The 25,172-nt window shown below is 34.5% G+C and overlaps 4 protein-coding genes across 4 annotated transcripts in view; 1 reads left to right on the forward strand and 3 right to left on the reverse strand.

Moving 5' to 3' along the window:
- Positions 1-25,172, forward strand: part of LOC133187428 (cytosolic 10-formyltetrahydrofolate dehydrogenase-like) — a 393,706-nt gene that overhangs the window by 104,698 nt on the left and 263,836 nt on the right. The gene's annotated exons all lie outside the window — the stretch shown is intronic.
- LOC133188011 (putative ankyrin repeat protein RF_0381) lies at positions 1,767-2,573 on the reverse strand. The gene has a single exon (XM_061323401.1). It carries the CDS (start codon positions 2,571-2,573, stop codon positions 1,767-1,769), a length of 807 nt encoding a protein of 268 aa, XP_061179385.1.
- On the reverse strand, positions 2,581-2,976 carry LOC133188012 (putative ankyrin repeat protein RF_0381). The gene has a single exon (XM_061323402.1). The coding sequence runs from the start codon at positions 2,974-2,976 to the stop codon at positions 2,581-2,583; it is 396 nt and encodes a 131-aa protein (XP_061179386.1).
- Positions 10,240-14,199, reverse strand: LOC133188013 (uncharacterized protein K02A2.6-like). Its single transcript, XM_061323403.1, has one exon. It carries the CDS (start codon positions 14,197-14,199, stop codon positions 10,240-10,242), a length of 3,960 nt encoding a protein of 1,319 aa, XP_061179387.1.

Genomic DNA, 25,172 nt, shown 5'->3' on the forward strand with positions numbered 1-25,172 from the left:
GGTAATTTCATCCAAAGGCTGCCTCATATAATACATTGATGCCATCATTATCACTGATTTCTACTATGTTGTGGAACTTGTTGACCAGGTACTTAGACATTTATATCTTACATTATGACAACAAATTTTTAGACCTGTTTTTTCCAGTGTTTGTTTTATTTTGAACAAAACTTTTGTCTTACATTTGTATTTTCTTTATAGTCTCCATAATGAAGCACAGTCTCTCTTTCACTTGATCTCATTTCTATTAAGTCGTGGTACTTAATTCCTTACAAATTTCAATCTATCCTTTCTGACAGCACGACTGTAGAACGGTTTCTAAAGTCTTTGCATTATTTTGAAATTCTAACCCTCAGACTTTTCGAAGCTAAAAAAAAAAATCAATATTTCCACAAGAGGCTGTCTCAAGTAACACCTTTATGCCTTCATTTTCACAGTTATTTACCAGGTCATGGAACCTGATGACTAGATACCTACACATTTCTGCTCGATCATTCTGGTAGCACATATGTAGAAATGTTCATCTGGTATATGTTTTCTTTCCAACATCTATATCTTTGTCTATCAGAAGCTTGAAAACATCAACATTTCCTCCATAGGTTATATGTTGTAATGCATATAGCCTTCATTGTCACACATTCTTACCAGGTCGTGGTACTTGTTGACAAGGTACTTATGAGGGTTGTCCCAAAAAACACAAATATTCTCAATATCTTTTTTTTTTTTTTTACTAATACTATAAAGTGAAAATTTGGCAAATACCATAACCAGCATTTTTTTAATAATGCATAAAATTTCAATAAAATATCTCTATAAACTTAATTTTTCTCTCAAGTAAACGAATCTCACAATATAGCTGTCGGCGCAAAACTGACAATGTCAAAACTTAGCTCATGGCGTTTTTTTTTTTTTTTTTTTTTTTTTTGGTTTTTGGTACATTTAACAAACCGCGCCACTCCTACTTTTTAGATTGCGTCAAATCGATGCTTTTACAATTCTTAATGTATTTCCTATGTAAAATGTTGATAAGAAGGACACTTACATAATTTTTTTATCATAAGATTTTTCCAAAACCCATTTATTTCATAAAGTTTATGTATTATATGCATTATTGTATCCTCATTTCCTATGGCATTTAGATATTCTGGCTAAAAATGCAAATACAGAAACAAGGCACAGATCTTTATTTTTGAGTTACTTCCTTTAAAATCTATTATTACTCATAATGGTAAAGAGACTGACTGACTGTTTCTATTTTGTAATTTATTGGAAACACATTAGTTTTGTTTTAAAAATATTGGCATAGATTTGGTTTTAATTTATGTTGGCATTTACTAAATAGCGCCTCCTTCACAAGACCTAGAACCTGTTCTCAGCATTTGTCACATCTTTGCCCTTCCCAGCGTAGCTACGGTAAATAACGATCTGCTGACTGTCTGTCCCTTGACAACAATGTCCAACAAAGCCACAAATGCTTTCTTTCTTGTCGTATAGAGATGATTCTACCCGTTGAAGGAAGCACACTTGCTTTTATTTATCTCTGTAACATACGTATGCTTTATTGGTTTTCACTGTGTAGAGAATATTCTACACGGGAGATCACTCTCAATCACAGTTTTATAAGTAAAAAACCCCCACGAATTAAACCTTTTTTTCTCCGGATAACCGTCACTTGCCAATTTCCGAAACCCCAGTCATAAATTTACCCAACTGTTCGCATAGTTAAACGGCGGTAGCCACGTATGACGTCCAGCGCTTCGGACTTTTCAGTTTGTTGGTCTTCCAAGCGCTTCTTCCATCGAAGAACCAGTCAAGCCATCTTGAACTCGAACATCTAAACCTTTGTCTGTTAGAAGCTTGAATACATCATTATTTCCTTTAATTGCTGCCTCCTGTAATGCATTTATGCCATCATTGTCACAGATTTCTAGTAGGACAGGGTACTTGTTGACCAGGTACTTACACATTTCCAATCTACCATTCTCACGGCAGCAAATATTAAGAACAGTTTTTCCAGTGTTTGTTTTCTTTCGAACGTCTACATCTTTGTCTATCAGAAGTTTGAGTACATCTATATTTTCTCCATAGACTGCATAATGTATTGCATTTATGCCATCATTGTCACAGATTTCTACTAGGTCAGGGTATTTGTTGACCAGGTACTTACTCATTTCCAATTCAGCATTTTCACAGCACATATGTAGAACAGTTTTCCCAGTGTTTGTTTTCTTTTGCACATCTAATCCCATTTCTAGAAGAAATTTGAAAACATCAGTATTTCCTCCGAAGGCTGCATAATGTAACACAGTCTCCCCCTCACTTGTTCCCATTTCTAATAAGTCGGGGTACTTGTTTACCAGGTACATACTCATTTCCAATTCACCATTTTCACAGCAAATATGTAGGGCTGTTTTTCCAGTGTTTGTTTTCTTTCGAACATCTAAACCTTTGTCTGTAAGAAACTTGAAAAGAGCAATATTTCCTCCATAACCTACATAGTGTAACACTGCCCTGTCATCACTTGTAATCATTTCTACCAGGTCGCTGTACTTGTTGATCAGGTACTTACCCATTTTTATCTTACTGTTCTGACAGCACATATGTAGGACTGTTTTTTCCAGAATTTGTTTTCTTTCGCACTTCTAAACCTTTCTCTATCAGAAGCTTGAAAACATCAACATTCCCTCCATACACTGCATAATGTAATGTATTTATGCCATCATTGTCACAGAGTTCTACTAAGTCTGGGTATTTGTTGATCAGATACTTGTACATTTCCGATTTACCATTCTGACAGCACATGTGTAGTATTGTCTTTCCAGTGTTTGTTTTCTTTTGAACATCTAAACCCTGGTCTATCAGAAGCTTGAAAACATTAATATTTCCTCCATAAGCTGCATAATGTAACACAGTTTCCCCATCACTTGTATAGGTTTCTACTAGGTCGTGGTAAGTGTTGACCAGGTACTTACTCATTTACAATTCATCATCTGACAGCACAAATGTGAAATAGTTTTTCCGGTATTTGTTTTAATTCGAACTTCGAAACCTTTGTCTACCAGAAACTTGAAAACTTCAATATTTCCTCCATAGGCTGCATAATGTAACACAGTCTCCCGATCACTTGTATTCATTTCTAATAGGTCGTCATATTTGTTAAGCAGGTACTTACACATTTCTATGTTACCATTCTGACAGCAGATATGTAGAACAGTTTTTCCAGTGTTTGTTTTCTTTTGAACTTGTAAACCTTTGTCTATCAGAATTTTAAATGCATCTAAATTTCATCCATAGGCTGCATAATGTAACACAGTTCCCCCATTACCTTAGTCATTGTAATTGTTGGAAAGGTACTTACTCATTTCCAATTTACCATTCTGACAGCTTATATGTAGAACTGTTTTTCCATCGTTTGTTTTCTTTCGAACATCTAAACCTTTGTCTATCAGAAGTTTGAAAACATCAATATTTCCTCCATAGGCTGCCTCATGGGTTATTTAAAATTTCAGCTCTTATGCTTCCTCCAGAAATAAGAATGTAAATCAAAACAGCAGTTTTGTGTTCCTTTTCTTTAATTCTTTGTTTCATTTCTTCTTGCAAATGTTTCACGGGGTGTTCAAAAATTTTGCAGATATTGACTTTGCTTTCTGCTATGTTCTTTAACATTTTAATACGTTGAGGAATTCCGATCGTGGAGCCAAGGTTCCTGATCTTTAAAATTTCTTCAACGGACACCATTATTTCCTGCAAGGCGTACTTTCAAATTCCTCTCTATTTATTTTGTTTTCCTTGTCTGATATATCAACAATGGAATGGTAGAAAAAATCGATGTTTTTAATTGTGTTTTCACATTCTCTGTAGATATCATTCCGTATAGTTGCTACAAACATAGTGCCATTTCCTTGTTCACCACAAGACAGGTTAGCTTTTATCAACTTGACGCGATACGGCTCTTCGGATCAAGTTACTGTTATAATGATAAATTTATTATATACCCCTCTAAAACTAGCAAAATATAATAAAAGGAAACTTTTTGGATCAATTACCTAACTTTTATACAGTAAACAAACCATTTTGTAAAGGAACATTTTGATGCGTGAGAATAAAAACGTCATTTACCTGTGTACTACGTCATCAGTTTCAGAGAGGGGTGATATGGATTCAGAAAACCACAGTGTGGTGATCCGGAATGTCGGATCACACCGTCACGTGATTGCATAAATTCAACAGTAAAACTGAGTGACAAACAGTTGGGTATATAATAAAAGAGATGCTTGACATTTGGTAGCAATGAAAAATAATAATAACAAATAAGCAGAATCATACTAAAGAATTGGATGAAATTGACCTTTTTATTTCTTTTATAAAGAGCCTTTGTTAGAAAACCATCCTTCAATAACATCAATTTTTCCTAAATCAGCTAGATTTCTTTATTCATCACTTTCTGTATGTTCAAGTGAAACAAGCTTAAAGTAAAAACGGTCTTTTTGTGCTTTCTTTCTATATATTATTACACTTCCTGATAGCCTTTATAAATTTAAATGAAATATAAATATTACATACCTGCCATTATTTGTAACTTTGGACCTATATAATGAAAGTAACTTTTGAGAGAAAAAAAATGAGACACGTTTCTTTCAAAATATATCACAATTAAAAGTTAATCTCTAACAAAGTAATAATTGAACAGACAAACATAAAATCAATCAATTTTTATAAGAAACACTAAGGAACTTAACCCAAGCAAAAATGTCCTCATGAAAAACAACAACAAACTAATCAACAAATCGCGAAGAAAACTAAACATTGCGTACCAAAGGGTACATCATGAATGACAACAGTGGGCGAAAGTTCTACAAAAACCTTAAATCTTTCCGCCCGACAAAAGCATAAAATAGTGACACAATAACAGCTTAGTCTGCACAGGGTATATAAAAAAAAACAGCAAAATTTCAGCAACGCACATTCAGAGTAACAGCCCGGTCACAAGCACATCAGGAAGCTTAATTGAGCAGTCAGCACTATTCAAGGATTGTGCATAATTCAAGTGACACTTATGTGTTATTGTGATGTTTTAAAAAGTTCATTTTTTATTTATTACATGAGGGATTCACTGAGGGAAAGTACAGAAAATAAAATTTTTGCACATTTTTAAATGTAATGCTTTTTCATTCATTAACGAGTCATTTGTCATTTGATATTTTTTGTTCTATCAGTTTAATGATAAGTTTTTATTAATTTGTATATCTCTCTAAATATAACAAAGAGCACACGGAGGATGTGACCGGTCGGCATGGGATGCTTACTCCTCCATGGCACCTGATCCTACCTGATGTTTTAGAGGTCTGATTGCTCTGCCCCAAATTTGTATTGTTTCAGTGGACTTCTGAGATTGATTGCTGTTCGTTATCTTCCTATTTCGTAAAGAGAAGCGTTTTGTATTGATTGTATTGATTGACATCTCTAAATGAATATTTTATCTGGAAAATGGGATGTCATATACGAATGATATGTTGTACGACTTGTTTATTTATTTTTGTATCTTCAATATTAAGGCGTCTTATAAATGATACAAGTGTTAATCAATAATTGAATAAACAAAAACAAATCCAAAAAAAAAACAAAAAAAAAACAAACAAACAAACAAACAAACAAACAAACAAACAAACAAACAAATTTAAAAAACAAACAAACAAACAAACCAAAATAAAACGCGACTGTTTATGGTGATATAATTAGACAAAGTGCACATTAACATAGGCAAAGGCAAGCATAGAAATGAAAGGCATACAGCCTTATCAATTTCTTTTAAATTTCATACCGTGTGTAATTAGTAGATCGGTGTTGTTTCGTATCCTTAATATCTCCTCTGAAAAATACTCAATTATGAATTGATAATGTTTTTAATCAAATGTCTGGAAAATTACAGATAGATACAGAAATCTGCAAACAAGAAAAAATTAAGCTCACGTTTTAGATCATCAACCATCTTCCTTGTTTCTTGGTCCTCTTCGATATGTTTCTTGATCTGCTCAGCATACAATGTGTCACGGATAGGGTCCATTGTCTCATGACGCAGAATATCAAGTTGAATCGTGTGTTGACTTCTGTTGCTTAGGAACGAATCTATCTCCACGACTGCTGACCTGAGGTCAGACCAAAGAATGTTGAATTTGGTGTTTGGGAGTAAAGGATTGGTTAAATGTCCTATTTCATTTCGTGCCAAACGAATTCTGTCAATGTTGGCCGACAGAGATGTATCAGAGGGGGAGGGGCATTTCCCCAACCTTTAGAGTGAGGAAGTATATTACATATATTTCGTAATAGTAAATAAAGTAATGATATATCCATATCCTCGTAATTTCCAGCATATTTTCCTTTCTGAGGCAGTATCAGGCTTCTTTGTACAGCGGTAATACGTGATAGATTCGGAGTATATTGTTTAATGACCTGTGAAAATATATGTGGTGGTACCTTTTTACGTAACACATCACGAAGAGCATCCGTACAGGGACCAAGAAGAAGTCGACTCGCTCTGTTGGCGTTTGTAGTTTCCTCCGTTTTTTCAATTACATGCGGTCATACTGAAAGAACAGATATAAAATGTAACCATATAATTTATTATACAAATGGTTTATTTACTAAATTTCCCTGACGGTAGTATTGATTAAACAACTTTTAACTGATTGATTGTATGTTGCTCAATTCCTATTTGAGATTTTATCACTTCTATACAGCCATCACTATACATCGGTGAAGGAACTTCAAAATTTATACTTCATTCGGCACTAGGAGCCATTTAGAAGAGAAAGATTTGTTTCTAAATGTAAATATCATGAAATCCTTCAAACGAAACTAGATGCTATTACTTTTTTCTGTAAACATAAACTAGTACATGTAACACACTCTAAGAAGGGCTGCTAAAATGATTAAACGTCTGAACAGAAAAATGCATTTTAAACCGCATTGATTGATAACTTTTAACTTATTTTTCAATATTCTTTAAGTCCATGAAAATAGGTGTTAACTTTTTCTTGACCATGCGGTCTGCACTTTGAATTGAAAGTTGCTCGTCTTTTGGATGAGACTTTAAAAAGGAAATCCCGTGTCACGGCAGGCATTGACAGGATAAAGATTAAAGATGATGCATCTTCCCTGAAAAATCTTTCAAATTGAACCACGCACAGTTTTCTGTATTCAGGCTAGTTAATGTGGAACCTGCTAGTACATGAAAACTGGAAGTGCCTTTAAATTCGGGAATAAAGATTTTACCATCAAAGCAGACTCAACATGTGAGTCTAAAATGTATTTTACTGTATTATATGCGCTGGATGTGGACACCTCTATATAGGAGAAACTGGAACCACACTACGTACACGTGTCCGAATACACAAACAACACATTAAGCAGCCTGAATACAGAAAGATAAATCTAAGCTTGATATTTGTGGCCGGGGACATTTTTCGGTTTTTCCGTTTTACCAACTTAATACAGACAATGAGATACGAAGACAAGAAAAGGAGGAATCCTTTATCAAGCTGTTCAAAGTTTAGTCTTGTCAAATCGGACGATTTTTGGTAACCAGTAACTTGCTTACTTTTCCAATCGAGTACCCGGTTACTCGGATGCTTTTACATTTCGCCTTTTAACATCGTTGCTCGAGGTAAATATTCAATAGTAACTGTAAAATATGGTAAATTCTTCACAATTTCTAGAAACATTTGTATATCTTATCATCTAAGATATGGGTATAAATAAATAATTAAACAAATGCACACATGCACATTTTATTTGCAATTTCTTTTAAATAAATTTGTTTTTGCATAAAGCTGGAAGAAGAGCGACTTTTTATCCAACAAAATACACCGTATAATGGTTGACTGTTTTTGCATATTTCTTTATGCTATTTTACATGTTTTAGACTTCAAAGCCTTTCTTTAAAAATATTTTTATGGTTTTGATGTCTGAGACGGCATCTTGTTATCCTGTACTGCTGACTAGCATGGGTTAATCCCTCTCTCTCTCTCTCTCTCTCTCCTTCTATATATATATATATATATATATATATATATATATATATATATATATATATATATATATATATATATGTATGTATGTATATATTCCTTTTTTCCCGATCATGACAATGAGCACATGGCGAGTGTGACCGATTGAAAGGGGATGCTCACTTTTCATGGCACCTTATCCCAACTCCCATGTTTTTGGAGGTCCGTGTCTGCTCTGATATGAATTTTTACTTGTGCAGTGGGATTTGCAAAACGAAAAAACAAAAAATGGTATGTACCAAGAATTTACAATCAAACCTGAGTTGCGGTAACATCTATTGGTAACTGACATGTCGACAACTTGTTAATGTATCATTTTATGTAATCAGAATTGATATTTAAAAAAATACTTTGGTAATCATTTTTGTGTCTTCTGAAAAACTTCAAAATTTCACATACGATAATTTGGAAGCGCAGCAATGTTATTTCATACATAATTATGAGAGAAAGAAACAGTGTCGTTCATCAAATGTGGAACGCTTAGGGTGAAGCTTACTCGATAAGATCAATTTTGCTTTCCTACAAAGTTCAGAATCTAAGATTTATGGTAGTGCAAAATCTTACATGTCTACTTGGAAAGAATGCCATTCAAGACATGAAACTTCTGACTGTGAGCAGTGCATTTCTTGTCAAAAGTTGGATTCTAATAGTATCTTGGTAATTTAGGGTTGCACTCAAGTATTTGTAGGTACTATATGATTTTTATGATACGTTGAGTTACGAAAATGACATCGTTCTGAGAGATGAAGCAATAAGTATTACAAAAGCACTTAGATTGAATATGAAAATCCACCTATATAAAGCATATCTAGGATACAACAGCATGATAAGAAGAGCTCATGGTAACATATTTTGGCCGGGAATGAAGTTTGATATGAAAGAAATTGCTGATTATTAGAAGATGGCAAGATTTGTCAGGAGAAAAAAAACCCTGAAAAACTGTAAAGAACCTTTAATTCAGCATTCAACATGTGAATATCTCAAGTAGAAACTTGGACTAGATTTACTGAGAAACAAAGATAGCTCATGGTTTCAATAGACTTATTTCTAAATTTATTGAAGTAGATTACTTATTAAAAAAACAGCAAGCTAAAGAGAGATTTCTTTGCTCCTGAAGCAACTCATCATATTTTGAATATCAACCGTTATTATTTCAGATGGTTTTCCACAAATTGGACGTCAAGAATTTCACAAATTTGCATTGACTTTGAACAGTTTGTTGAATGTTGACTACAATCTGTCATTAACGATGCATTGACAAGCAAACAGAAAGGCTGAAACTGCAGTATTGGACATCAAAGCATTGAATAAATAGACAGGATTGAACAGACCCCAGTGAAGCAATGCTCGTGCAGTGTTTTGCCCCAAAGCAGAATACTGGTCTAAGCCTAGAACAGATGATGTTTAATAGAAAGATATATGCTACATTTCCATCAAGATCTCGAGAGAGCAAAGCCTTTGAAGTGGCGAGGCCAATTGCAAATCTAAGCAAGCTTATTTTGGTAAAGAAATCGCATGACAAGAAAGCACAGGCCTACCTGATGTTAATATTGGACAATCCGTATACATGTACTTCAAGTAACTGTATACACACCCATTTTCCTAGTCAGTTTGCAGTACATGAAGAATCATTCAACAAATGTAAACGTTTTTGAATTTTCTGGATCTCTAAATGAACCTCTAAGTGAATGTATGTCAAGCAAACAGAGAGTTACAGGAGCGGATAAACATCATTATGTACCGAATTCAATGTCAGAAAATGCAGATGGCAAGCCTTCTTGTAATGGTAATTGAAGAATACTCGAATTTAATCCGTTTTCCAAACTTTATTACATGTAACAGGCATAACAGCTTACATCAACATATGCTTCCACACCGACCTCCTGGCTGCACGCACTACCCATGCTAATACACACTGACACATGACAAACACTAAGAAACATAACTCTTGCACACAAACTCTTACGTACAATACACATTCAGAGTTACTTCCCTTAGATAATATCAATCCACTACAATACCCCCTTTTCTAGAATAAACTTTTACAATTCTCAATAATAAAATGTATTACTGGAAAGAAATTACTGTCCAAAATATTGATAGAAAACATTTACAATATACAGTCTTAGATATAGAGAACTTACAATCAATCACATTCACACGGAAATAAGTTTCACATTTCAAAGTCCTCAAAACGTTGCGGTAATTTCCTAATACGGGTCGACCTTCTCAGTTTCGGAGTTACTGGAGCAGAAGACGGAACATCATCACTGTTATCTGTAGACTCAACACTCGGTTCACTAGGAGTCTCTGGAATATCAGATGCACTTTCCGGTTCCTGATATTTTTTAACAAATTCACTATTTCGCTTCACTAAAACTCCCTCCGACGATTTTACGACACAACTGTTTCCCGTTTTCTGTACAAGTTTATACGACTCGGCATGATACGGCGTATCCATTTTATCCTTGACTGCTTTCTTCAATAGGACCGAATCTCCTAGCTCTAAATCACAATCCACTGCACCACGTTTCTTGTCAATATAAAGCTTGTTTTTGTATTTGGAATACACATCCTTATCACGCACTCCCTCATCATAAACATTTTCTTGTAGATTTTCTACTTGTGGTAGCTTTGTTCTCAGTTTACGACGGAACATCAATTCTGCAGGTGGTACTCCTGTTGTATTATGAGGAGTCGTTCTGTATGCAAATAGATATTTGCGGACTTCTGTCTTCCAATTCTTAGACTCTGCTTGTGCTATCCGAATTCTTTTCATCAATGATCTGTTTTGTCTCTCTACCTCCCCGTTTGCTGATGGATGTAATGGTGTAACTGCTCGGTGCTTGATACAGTTATCTGTTAAATAGTCCTTGAATAACTTAGATCTGAATTGGGGTCCATTGTCTGAAGTTATCTGTAGAGGAAGTCCATGTCGACAAAACATTCCCTCCAGTATATCAATGATTTTCTCACTTGTAATATCCTTGGTAATTTCAATCTCATAGTATCGGCTGTAATAGTCCACAACAACTAACACATACTGTCCAGATGTTAACGGTCCAAGAATGTCAATTGCCAATTCTTGCCATGGTCCTGTTGGTAAGGGTGTTGGACTGATTGGTTCTGGTTTCGGAAATGCACTGGTAATCTGACATCCATGACACGATTTCACATACTTCTCCACTTCCTTATCCATACCAGGCCACCAAACTTTAGTTCTTAACTGCTGTTTTGTACCAACAATCCCTAAATGACCCTGGTGAGCTAACTGTACACACTGCTTCCTCAGATTTCTCGGAACCACTATTCTGGATCCACGCAACACCACGTATCCAATACAACAAAGTTCATCTCGAAATGGGTAATAATCAACACATGACTTCTCCCACTTTCCCTCTTTGATAAAATTCCGAATTCTAATAAGTTCATCATCCCTCCTTGAAGCTTCTTCTACTTCATGAGTGGACAGTGCCTGAGGAGTTGCCTCCCTTGCAATAAATTTCACATATTGCTCAGTGTTCCATGAATTACTGTTTTCTACAGGTGTCTTGTCCACCAAACGTGATAATGCATCTGCGATATTCTGATGCCCAGGTGAATACCGCACTTTGAAGTTGTAAGCCAGAAGTTTTAATAGCCATCTTTCAATTCTTGCATTAGGTCTGGATTTTCTTCCATAAAGCACTTCCAATGGCTTGTGGTCTGTGATTAATTCAAAATCAACCCCGTATAGATAGATATGGAACTTCTCGCATGCCCATACAACTGCCAAAGCTTCTTTCTCTATTGTTGAATAATTGCGTTCGGCTGCTGACAATGTACGACTAGCATAACTGATGACCCGTGTTTCACCCTTGTTAACTTGAAGTAGGACAGCACCAAGGCCTACATTGCTAGCATCTGTCACTAACTGAGTTTTTTCTGCATCTAATTTGTAATGTCCCAAAGTTTTCACATTTGACAAACAACTCTTTAAAGTGTCAAAACTTTTCTTCTGTTCAGCTGTCCAGACAAATTTCACATTTTTCTTTGTCAGTCTTCTGAGAGGTTCTGCCACAGTAGCAAGATTTGGTATATAACGAGCACTAAAGTTTACAAGTCCAAGGAAACTTTTCACTTCAGATCCATTTGTTGGCTCTTTAGCGTTGAGTAATGACTTGATCCTTTCACTAGTAGGTCCTATACCATTCTTTGACAAGACATGCCCCATGAATGTTATTTTATTCATCCTAAATTCACACTTGTTTAAATTTAGTGTCAATCCTTTATCCTTGAGTCTCTGTAAGGCTTTGCGAAGTCGCTCATCATGTTCTGCTTTGTCACGACCATAAATAACAATATCGTCTGAAATATTCTGTACTCCTTCACAGTCATGAAACACTTGTGAAATCACTTGCTGATATTTCTCTGGAGCTGATGAAATGCCAAACATCAGTCTTTTATATCTATAGAGACCTTTGTATGTAACGAATGTAGTGATCTCCCTTGATGACTCTTCCAGCTCAATTTGATGGTATCCACTTCTAAGGTCCAACTTACTAAAAACTTGGCTACCATTCACCATGTAGAGTATGTCATCCACTGTTGGAATAGGATGCCGTTCACGAATTATGGCAGCATTGGCTTGTCTCATGTCGACACACAATCTAATGTCACCACTGGGTTTTGGTACGATAATGACTGGACTGACCCACGGTATAGGATCATTAACTCTTTCAATGATATCCTGAGACTCGAGTTCATCCAACTGTTCTCCTACTTTATCCCTCAAACTGTAAGGAATTCTGTACATAGCTTGTGCTACTGGTTTCACATTCTTGTCAATATGTAATTTCAACTTAAAGTCTTTTAGTTTTCCTATTCCTTGAAAACACTCAGAATATTCATGAACAATGTCAGTTGGCTGAACTGTGTTGACTCCAAGATTCAAAACTCCTAAATTCATAGCAGTGTCCTTGCCTAGTAATGCTGGTCCTTTACCATCCAGTACATAGAATTCTTCTTCTCTGCTGTTACCAGTTTCTTGAATTGATGCCTGCGTTTTGAATCTACCAAGTAATTTTAAGGGTTCCGTAGAACTGTAAGCAAAGAGCTTTTTCTCGCACTTCTCTGACTGACACTTAATACGTTTCTTCTTCAGAGATTCCCAAAGTTCTTTGTCAATAATATTTGCTGACGCCCCACTGTCAATAACGAACTCCACGGGATTTCCTCCAAGACTGACTGTCACTTTATCCGACAACTTGTCCCCTGTTTTAAGACTGAATGCATACACATCAGAGTCAGAATCCAGTTCAGAATTATCCACTGTGTGAATTTTCCCTCCTTTGCTTGGTCTGCTTGTAGCCCCTTTTCCTGATTTCTGCTTTGTTAAACAACATTTCATAAAGTGTCCAACTTTTCCACATTTTCTACACTCTTTATTCCTCGCGGGACACGATATATCTTTGGCGAAATGACCATCTCGTCCACAACGAAAACACTTATTACCTGGCTTTTTGTTCTGAAATTTTTGTTTCTGTTTGTCAGTTTTTTCACGATGTCCCTGAATTCTGTTAACTGACGCCACAATTTCAGTGTCCATATGTCTAGCCTGTACTTCAGTCATTTCATATGTAGCTGCTATTGTCCTCAATTGTTCTAAAGTCAAATCTTTTCCTTTCTCTAACAACTTAGCTCTTATTTTGTGAGACCTACACTTTTCAATCACTTGATCCCGAATTTGCTCATCTTGATTTGCAAAATCACAATACACTGCCTGTTGTCTCAATTTCGTAATAAACTGTTCTACTGTTTCATTCTCGGTTTGTGTTATTTTTCGAAAAACATAACGTTCATACGGCACATTCACTTTGTTTTCAAAATGTTTATCTAATGTTTTCACTGCAACTGTGTACACATTGTCACTGTCACCCGCTTGCACTTCATTCAATGTATAAAAAATGTCTTGAACTTCTGGTCCTGCACAATGTAATAACAATGCTTTTTTCTGTTCTGGGTCACTTACCCCTTTTCCAACCACAAAAAGTTCAAAACTTCTGTGCCATCTTTTCCACGCCTGATTTAACTGCGATGGTTCAACATTTGGATCAAATTTCCCAACTCCGTTGAGTTCTATGAGTGTAGCCATTTTGTATTCATCCTCGTCGCCAGTGAAGAATACTCGAATTTAATCCGTTTTCCAAACTTGATTACATGTAACAGGCATAACAGCTTACATCAACATATGCTTCCACACCGACCTCCTGGCTGCACGCACTACCCATGCTAATACACACTGACACATGACAAACACTAAGAAACATAACTCTTGCACACAAACTCTTACGTACAATACACATTCAGAGTTACTTCCCTTAGATAATATCAATCCACTACAGTAATGGATCAGATGCCAGTGCTTAGCTAATAGCGCATGAAGCGTCATCAAAGACTGTTCAAAAGTGATTGAGATACTGTTTAATTTGATTTGATGATTTTGTTAAGAAATTTTAAACAGTTAGAAATGTTAATCATTTTTTTTTTTGGTAAATGTTTATTTTGATTACTTTGTTTGACCGACGTCTTTCTCAGAAGAGGGATATTGCTGTAATCTGATCAGGCTCGGAATGTCAGTATTTATTTTTCTTTTGGTCACCATTCCTCATCAAATGTGTTCTTAGCTCAGAAATTGAATCTTCGCCCTTATAGGCATATAAACATGTTTCAATCAGTTCAAACAATGCCCTGAAATTTGGTAAAAGAAATGGTACTTTATAGCATTTACTACAGTTTTAGGGGTTGACATATTTGCAAATTTCCGGATAGAATTAGGGAATACTGTTGCAGAATATCACTCAACTATCTAAGTACCTTTTATTACATACTTTTTGCTGCTTAAATTTTTTTATCTATTTTTTTTTCATTAAAGAGACGGATTCTTTTTGTTTTTGTTTGTCAAACAATTCAAGATATTAATTTAGGTAATTAATACAAAAGATTCATTCTCCCAAACTCATTCTTTGATAAATAAATATGAGGACAATAGCACGTTTATCGTCCCCCAAGACAGCAACTATTTCCCGAGGCGCAGCCGAGTGAAATAGTTGCTGTTGAGGGGGACGATAACGCAGCTATGTTAAGGCTGTCCGAAGGCTTAATATGCATTAGATATATGCTATTTTATTATGAGCTATGTTTTGATTTCATTTTGTAATCTATGTATACATACACAGTTAAGTTGTAAAGAGAGTTGAATAAGGTATTATGAAAAAAAAAAACATTTTTGTGAGGTCACATGACTGTATTGATCACGTGACGGACACTTATAAATTTTCTTAAATGTTGCACAAAAATCGCATCGGCACAAGTGAATCAATGAAACGTATTCTTGGGTATATATAAAGTGCTGGAGGCAAGTCTGAATTTTATTTCTTAAGAAAATATTTCACAAGAAATTCAACTTACCCACATACAAGGGGTCATTTTACACTCTTCATCGCAATTTATACAAAATGGGAAAAAATTACATACAATCCCCCAGCAAAGTCAGTTAGAGGACATATTTCTCTAGTGGATTCACACAGAATATCTTCAATTAATCCTTGTTATTCACTTGTGCCAGTCTAATGTATATAAGATTTATAAATTCTAACTCTGTCTACGGACGTTTAAGGGGGGGGGGGCATTTCACATTCTTTTTTGTAATATTGTTTGAATACGTACATGTAGACAAGAAAACGGAATAACGATATTATACTGCAAATATTCACCATCATAACAGCATTAAAACAACAATCCAGACACATGAATTAAACATCAAAGTAAAAAAATTCTACATGTGATGCGAAAGTAATGTAAAAGTTATGACACTTTCACCGTCATGTCTGCTCAAATTTGCAGTGACTTGACGTCATATGTCATTATGACGTCATATCTTGGTAGTTCAGAGAAGTTACTACGGCTGGTACACTGTGACATTCTTCGGACAGCCTTATCCTAGCCGCGAAACGTGCTATTGTCCGAATAGTCAGTAAATAGGTGTTTTATTATACCGAAGCCGATTTTACTTTTTTACGTATGAAGTTGACATTAAAAAGATGCTCGAGTTTCTGAATGACAATATCTATGTAGTTTTTGGAGATCAGGTCTTCCAACAATCTATTGGAATTTCCATGGGTAACAATTGCGCCCCGTTATTAGCAGACCTATTTTTGTATTCGTTTGAAGCAGAATTTGTTCAAAATCTTTTACGTGAAAAGAAGAAAACAATTGCTGTGGCCTTCAACTCGACATTTAGATATATCGACGACGTATTGTCAATTAACAATGGTTATTTCCATTCTTATGATTCATATATATATATTGGATATTGTATTAGAAAAAGACGTTAATGGTAACCTAACAAAAAAGCTTTATGATAAACATGATGACTTTAACTTTTCAATCGTCAACTTCCCTTATTTATGCAGCAATATACCTTTATCACCCTCATACGGGGTTTATATCTCTCAGTTGATTCGATACGCAAGAGCATGCTCTACTTATGAGCAAATTCTAAAACGAGGTAAATTATTGACAAACAAGTTGATGAAACAAGAATATCAGCAGTCTCGTTTAAAGTCATCATTTTTTAAATTCTATGGTCGATACAATGACCTTGTCAGCAAATACAATCTTTCATTAAGTCTAATGCTGACTGACTTTTTTCATACTAATTGTTAGGCCACTATTTACACACTGATTTGTCGATCCCTAACAAAAAATACTATAGTTAACAATAGTGATAATTTTGACACTACGAAAACTTTGATTTACTATAGTGATAACTTTACATTTTGATTTACTATAGCGATAACTATGAAAACTTTGATTTTCTATAGTGATCACTATGAAAACTGATTTACTATGGTGAAGACTTTGATTTACTATAGTGATAACTTTGAAAACTTTTATTTACTATAGTGATAGCTATTACACTATAGTGATCACTTTGAAAGTATGAACAGCACTATTTCCAGCAATTGGTTGAAATAATATTTTACAATTCAAGGAGCAGGGCAAAAAAGAATATTATGCTAGACGTCATTCCCATACATGTTTGAGGAGGGTCTTGCATTTGATTCAAAGATAGCTGTTTGATTCAATTCATAATTCTATCAGGATGTCTTTTTAAATACCTTTAAACACATAATTCAACTCAACAGTCAATTTAGAGTTCAGTCGTTAAAAAACTATCTTTAAAAATAAGCATTGAATGATCTCTTTCTTTTTATTTGAACACAGCAATTTGACCAAATAGTTGGCAGACAAGTCGACTCTTTCGGCCTCCTACCTTCAAATTGACCGAGTGCCGATTCAGAATAAAAGAATGAACTGGTTAACTTAAAATAATTTAATTTTGTTTGTATTCTAGCCTCTGATTGGTTAATATCCAAAAAGGAACACAAATTATTTCTGTATGACCTGGTTTGGTATGGGGACACACCCCCTTGACAACCAGCTGAATCATCTGTATCCATATAATTCTCTCATTTCAAGTCCTCGGGATTGATGGAAAATTCCAGATTTAATAAATGTACCTTTAATTTCAAACGATAATTCGATCTTACCACATGTAACCAAACAACATGGCTGCTAGGCCTATGTATCAGTTTTTACCTCCCCTCGCTTCCCATCACTTCCGTTACTTCCGTTACTACGGTTGTATTATTGAGCGGCAAATTTGAACTAATAAAAAGTAACAAAATTTTACACTCATAGTTATTTAATGATTTTAAAATTAAATTATAAGGAATGACTCTAATTCTTGGCCAAATTATTCGAGTATAACCTGGTTTGGGTCAGTTTACGCTGTTTTATAATCCGCTTCGCGGATTATAAAGCGTAAACTGACTCAAACCAGGTTATACTCGAATAATTTGGCCAAGAATTAGAGTCATTCCTAAAATAGTAGATTGTTTTGCTTGAATTGTTTGTTTGTTAGTTTTTTGTTTAAGTTTTTTTTGTTCGCTTGTTTTTTTTCCTTATTTAAGGAAACAAATTACCGAATTTATGTTCTTCACTCTTTTCATATATCCATAATGTAGGTGTTCAATGCGCCTTATTGAGCGTTAATAAATAGTTAAATCTTTTATAGAAATAAAAACAATTATTTCCTTATGATGATTAAACAGGTTCTCTTTTTTTCATTTAAATCATTTCCTTTTTTAAATCTGGACAAAAGGATCCTAAATGGAAATTGCATTATGACAGAGCGTTTTAGTTAAAAAGCAATCTTTCTCGTGATAATTATTCTTAAAGTATCTATGCGCATTCTAAAAGTACAATATGTTGGTGGTATCATTAAAAAATTTCTGTATGCATATTAGAATCATTTGAATAATTAGGCCTTAGGGCAATGAATCTTAAAGGATTTCACTTTTGATCCCAGTCTCACTTTTCCACGTACCATTAGTTCCTTTTGTAAAATGAGACATGAAAGTAAACAGGCTCAAAATAATCCATTACAAGAATATAAATTTGGAGCAGAGCAAAAAGATGGGACCAGGTGCCATGGAGGAATAAGCATCCCCGGTAGACCAATCACACCCGCCTTGTGCTTATTGTCATAGTCGGGCAAACGGAAAAATCCGTAAACAAATCAATGTTTTAATGATGGCCTTACAATTAGTGTGAAAAACGTCAGCATTCAACTTAATGCTGGATTGTATTTGCTGACAAGGTCGTTGTATCGACCACGGAACTTGCGAAATGATGACTTTAAATGAGACTGTTGATATCCTTGTTTCACGCACATACACAGACAAAATTATTTGAATTTTTTTCCAAAAATGAAAGGGATTTCAAAACCCAAAGTCAGGATCACAAAAATGATCATTAATCTTTAAAACTCTTGAAATGTTGATAATTCAAAGTATGGATTATATTAGGACATTCAGACGTAATGACAGCGGTTACTCACCAGAAGTTTTTTTTTATCGTACTCATTATATTAGAGTGTATTTAAACAACCATGTACAGCCTTGGCTTTCTCACCAAGTATCACATCGTGCTATTTAAAAACGCTGTAAAACTGGGGATATTTTCTTTCTATATAAAACAAAGAATAAGATAATTTGGGAGATAGGTGTACATAACTGAAATTTGTGAAGAGGTCTTCTTTGATGAAACAGATACCTACACTATGATGGGAGCGATATAATTGGTCAAGTATAAAGAAATGTGTACACACGTGGTCATGGACCATTTAAAGAAATAATGCTGTTGTATGTTTTAAACAATGACTGTTCATAAAGTAAAATATACTGTATTGATAATGTTTTTTTAAAGTAATACACCCATTTATCTCCTGAGAGTATTTGCAAAACAAAAAAAAAATCCAAGGGGATATTAATGCAAATTAATGCTAGATAGGGCATGCAAATTTTTCAGATACCATTTATAAAGACATGTCATGAATCTAAACTTACAAACAAGCTACACAATGAAAATTGTAAAGGATTATAGTTCTACAAATAGTTTTATAAGATTAATTAACTCATAAAATTTATAGCGTCTTCAAAATCACATTTCAGTGTTTAATACTTTTAACATTCAATTCATCCAAGATGTGTTAGATCTACCCTACCTATCCTGAATTCTCAAACTTCGTAAAAATTCTTACTGAGAGAGATATATTGCCGGGTCCAACAAATGCTCTACCAAGACCCTATCTTTACTCGTTTCAAAATATTTACTGTTGTAGTAGAGATCTGGAGTCTAAATTACTCCAAAGAACTTTCAGAAAATTTAAAATCGCCATATTTTAAAAAAGTCAGTAACATCAAGACATACGACTTTTCTACACTCTATATAACCATTTCTCACGATGAATTAAAATCTAGGTTTTTGATATTATAGACAAGAAAAATGGAAGTCGAAAATATTCGTATCTTGTGATCAATCATCAAGAAAATTGCTTCGTCAAATATCACTCTGATTCTACAAGTAAGTACTCTGAAGTTGATATTAAAAGGATGCTGGAATTCCTCATTGACAACATTTATATAGTCTTTGGACAGGTCTTCCAACAAACTATTGGAATCCGATAGGCACTAATTGCGTTCTTTTATTAACCGACCTCTTTTTATATTCCTATAAAGCAGAATTTATTCAAAGACTTCTATCTGAGAAGAAGAAAACAACTGCCATGGCCTCAACTCGACCTTCAGATATATCGACGACGTATTATCAATAAACAATAGTTACTTCCAAATTTGATATATCCCAGTGCACTTGAAATAAAAGACATCACAGAATCTACCTCATCTGTTCTATATTTGGGTGTTTTACGACCATACACAATAAAGAAAAGGCAACCTAAAAACGAAATTGTATGACCAACAAGAGGAATTCAGCTTTCCCATCGTCAACTTCCTTATTTATGTAGTAATATCCCACCATCATCTGCATATCGTGTTCACATCCCTCAAATTATTCGATTCTCACGAGCATGTTCCGAGTTCGATCAACAATTAAACTAAGGCAGCCCACTGACAGATAAGTTGATTTTACAGAGATTTCAACAACCTTGTTTAAAGTCAAAGTTTAAAGTTTTCGCACATTCTATGGTCGTTATAATGGCCTTGTTAGCAAATATATCCTGTCATTGCGTCGTAAGTTGGCTGACGTGTTTCATACCAATATGCAAGTTTTGAGATTATCTCCCTTGGTGCGCTCTTTCATTACGAAGGGGAGTTTTGTTTCTGCGTAAACCGGCAGGTGGGACAGTTATTTATATTGGATATAGGGATGCTTTCATCAACTCGAAAATAACCGAATTGTAGTAGTGGCATTAATTTTCCCCCCCAAAAAATCGGAAATAAAAAGAGAAAATACCAGTGGATTAGACATCAGACGAGGTCAGAGACATGGATCTCCGATACACGAGCATCTGATCATTGCATTTTGAATGACACAGCGACTTTTTCCCTTATAATAATTTCAAAAGGTCCATCAACTTTTTAGAAAAAAGATTTGCAATCAATGAAGCGTTTATTTCACAAAAAAACTATGAGGGTAATTTTGATTTCAAGTATCCTATAATTAAAAGTAGATTTTGTTAAACACGTAAAGTATAGATAATATAATTATCAAAATCATCACTGTTTGACATTATGTATTCAGGTATGATCTTTCCATAACATAAAAAAACATTTTAAAAGCCCTAGTCATCGTCCATTTATTTATGCACGTTTGTGTGCATCGACAACCTGTCCCACTTCCATGCTAATATGGATACTTTTTGAGCCTCTTTCGTTGGAGAGCTACAATCTCGAAACTTGCGTATTGTTAGGCCTTTGTTTTTATACTGAATTTGACTACGGAATGCCCATCCACCTGATCTACACATAGGTCTCACGGCCTGTGCGACCTGTCAACATGGAATGCTTACTCCCTCTTGGCACATTATCCTACCTAAATCAAGGGGCCTGTGGATCAATAAGCTCACCTGAGGTAAATTGAGGATGATCTGTTGTTCTCAGTAAGTCTTTTAAATGTCTTTTATGATATATTAACATTAATCGACTTCAATCAACTATGTGGAAAATCTTCTTTATTGATTTTACTAATGTATCATTGTTTTAAAGAAGGTTTCCATTTTTTTATTTTTCGCTCATATTCCAGAGAGAGAGAGAGAGAGAGAGAGAGAGAGATCGAGATCGTTGTTTAACATTTCTTTCGAGAATTTTTCACTCATAATGAGACAACACCACTATTTATACCTATACTCGGCATTTATAGCCTTTGAGCAATGAGAGATCGTTTTTGTACCAGCTCACTCTGCGACATGTGACGTCGGTTTATCTGAAGGACCCGTCTTCATGCCGCACAGTGGATTTGAACCCGAGACGTAAGGTTAATTCCTTACGTCTGAACTCTAGAACAAAACGATCAAACCACTGCACTACGCGGGCGACTGGAGAGAGAAAAAATTGCTTATAAAATCCATTTACCGGTTAATTAAGTTGCGTCTAAGTCAATGACTTAAAAAGTGTACATATACTCCGGCATACATGTAATTTTAAGACAAATAGCAAAAGTATCTTACAATATGAATAAGATATGTTTAGGAGACTTCCATACATTTATATGAAAACCGAAAGAACAAGCATTAATTGACTATCCAGTGCATATGACAAAAAAAGTTGAGATGCAAGATATTTTAACCTAAACTGCAAAGGATTGGAGTCTATAAACATGTCCATATCTCGAAACCAACGTGCACTTGATTCATATGCTTTATGCATGTTCCTTCTTTGATTTTCTTGATGCTCTCCTTTATAAGAGAAATTCTTGTATTAAAAAGAAACAACATCAAATCTGTTCAAACAAATCCGTAAATCGGTAAATTATTATACAAGTAATTGAAACATGGTGTCATTCATTTGTTCGTGTAGTCTATAATTTTACCTGCGACAGTCCGATATTAGTGAGCAGTCCGATATCAAGCGTAATATCAGACTGTTCCAGTACTGATATCCTTCAAAATTGGACTGTTACTGAGCAAAAGAAATTAAAATGTTATTTTTAGAAAACACCAGTCTCATCTTATATTTACAATGATTATCGTTAAACAGAATATTATTTTTTGATCATACAGAATTGGAAAGTTAAAAAAGTAAAAGAATAAACTGCAAAAAAGAAAGAATAAATAAAACGATTCAAATACGAGCTCCCTGGACTTGTAATAAGGTTGTTAAATTAACTTCAAACAAAGTTTTAATTTAGTGTAAAAAATTCAGAAAATCCCCCATCTGGTTTGAAGCCATTTAAAAAAATAATAAAGCAGACTTGGCTGATGAATCTTTCATTTTAATCGTAGAAGAGTTCTACTCCTGCTTCCAATTTACAAAATTATCCATTACACATGCAGTCTTTTATAAAGTTACTCTCAATGACTTAAGTAAAAATTAATATATCTTAAGCATCTGCCTGTTTTCTGTGTTTGTTCATTTCAAATCAAAGTTGTAATCTGCATTTTCCTTTCCAGTTCCAAAAATATTATTTACTATACTATCTTTATTAATCCAGTGTATTGCGCTTTAAGCTCTGTGCATGTTTAATTAAGGAAAATTTTAGCCCCACTTTTCTTTCCAATCAATTCTATCTTTTTATACCTAGCTGATTAAAAGGTGCTGAGTAGTTTTCATTCAAGCATGAATTCTTGAAACAACTGCTTCGATGGTCATGTACACTTTTTCTATAGTTAAAATATTGGACTGTCTCAGGTAAATTCAAGAGCAATGTTTTAAGTACGATAATTATATGCCTCATAAAATTCTGTATGGAAAAAAAAAATAGACAGTTTTCGGCCCTAACGGGCCTCAAACTCAAACCAATTTAATCTACTTTCTTCTAGCCTACGTATATATACAACTCGTTCGAAGAAAGAATGTATTTATCCACATAAATATTTTGTTTGTCTGAATGAAGAACTAGCTTGTCGGTTATTGTCAGACCAAATGTCTTATTCGCCCGAACATTTGTAATTCTCTTCTGGGCTTTAACGCAACATACTATTTCATGATTGCAACTTACAAATTAAGATCAAAGCAGACCTCGCAATGCAATATGTTTTAACACAATTTAAAGCTTTGGGAAACCTTAACACAGCTGCGTTTCAATGTTACATTGTTTTAGAGGCATATTTTGGGAATCTTGTCGTTGATGTATCTTGAGGCCTTGGAGTAAGTGAACCAAAATGTAGGTGACGGTGAACTACTAATAAAAACTTCATGGACATATTTGAATATCTCAGATTCCATTTGACTAGAATCATCAAACTTTGTCAGTTGATGCATCTTAGGTTTTCGGAGTATGTTAACCAAATAGTAAGTCACGGTGATCTAATTTTTGAATTTACGGTCATATCGTAATACTTTATATAAGATGACACTTAGAGTCTTCACACTTTATCACTTGATGCATCTTTAGTCTTCGGAGAGTGTAAACCTAAAAATAAGTCACCGTGACCTTTCATTGGAATTTCACGGCTATATTTACATTTTTTAAATACTAATTGGCCTACAATCACCAATATTTTTCAGTTCTTGCATCTTGCATTTTGGAGTATTTTAACCAAAATATAGGTCACAGTAACCTAAGTTTGGAATATCACGGCCATATCTTTTTTATTTTTTTTGGTTAAGAAAAGGTCAACTAAAGTAGGTCACGATGAACTTCTTTTGGAATTTCATGGGTATATTTTTAAATATTTCAGATAATAATTGACCTAGAATCATCAATCTTTGTCACTAGAAGGATCTTTGCTCCTCAGACTGTGTCGACCAAGAAGTACGTCACTGTGACCTAGTTTTAGAATATCGTGGGTATATTTATATATTTGAGATACTTACTGGCTTAGATTCATCAAAATTTGTCAGTTGATTCATTTTGGATTCTCAGAGTATGTTAAAGAAAAAGTAGATCACGGTGACCTACCTTTGGAATTTCAAGGCTTTATCTAAATATTTTGTAGACTAGGAGGCTTAGATTGGAAGTGATAAGGTTGTACAATCTATCATGATCAGAAGATAGATTCTAGGCCTATGGGCCTCTTGTTTAGAGACCTAAGTCGATAAAAAATGGGTAGCAACTGTTCCTTCCCAAGTAGGACTGGGACGATACAACATTTTCTATACCGATACGTATCACGATATTTAAGCACGATACGATATGTATCACGATATGTTGAATTAGTTATAATTTTTTTTGTATTGAAATGAACAAAACATTTCTTCACAAGAAAGAACAATTTATTCAAAGAAATCGTATATCTGTTGTAAAACAAAATTATTTTTACACAAGTGGGTTTATTATAATGTATTTCATATTTATATTTTGCTTATCTATTTTATAAACCTAACCCAAAATGTGAAGTAAACAAAGAAAAAACATAAGTCAAAACATAAGTTTTTTGGTGCAATATTTCGATATTTCTTCATACGTATCGATATGCGTATCAACCTCACATTGAGTCAATATTATCGATATCTCGATATATTGTCCCAGCCTTATTCCCAAGCGCTCGACGTTTTGAAGTGAATGTTGCAGGTCCTTCGGATGAGACCTTAAAAACCG

The sequence above is a fragment of the Saccostrea echinata genome, unplaced genomic scaffold (genome assembly GCF_033153115.1).
Source record: "Saccostrea echinata isolate AGI-Se365-2 ecotype Australia unplaced genomic scaffold, CSIRO_AGI_Sech_v1 ptg000015l, whole genome shotgun sequence".
NCBI classification, from domain to species: Eukaryota; Metazoa; Mollusca; class Bivalvia; order Ostreida; family Ostreidae; genus Saccostrea; species Saccostrea echinata.

Excerpts from the sequence above, each read along its gene's own strand:
- LOC133188011 (XM_061323401.1), bottom strand. The coding sequence starts at position 2,573 with ATGGGTAAGTACCTGATCAACAAGTACAGCGACCTGGTAGAAATGATT.
- LOC133188012 (XM_061323402.1), bottom strand. The coding sequence starts at position 2,976 with ATGAGTAAGTACCTGGTCAACACTTACCACGACCTAGTAGAAACCTAT.
- LOC133188013 (XM_061323403.1), bottom strand. The coding sequence starts at position 14,199 with ATGGCTACACTCATAGAACTCAACGGAGTTGGGAAATTTGATCCAAAT.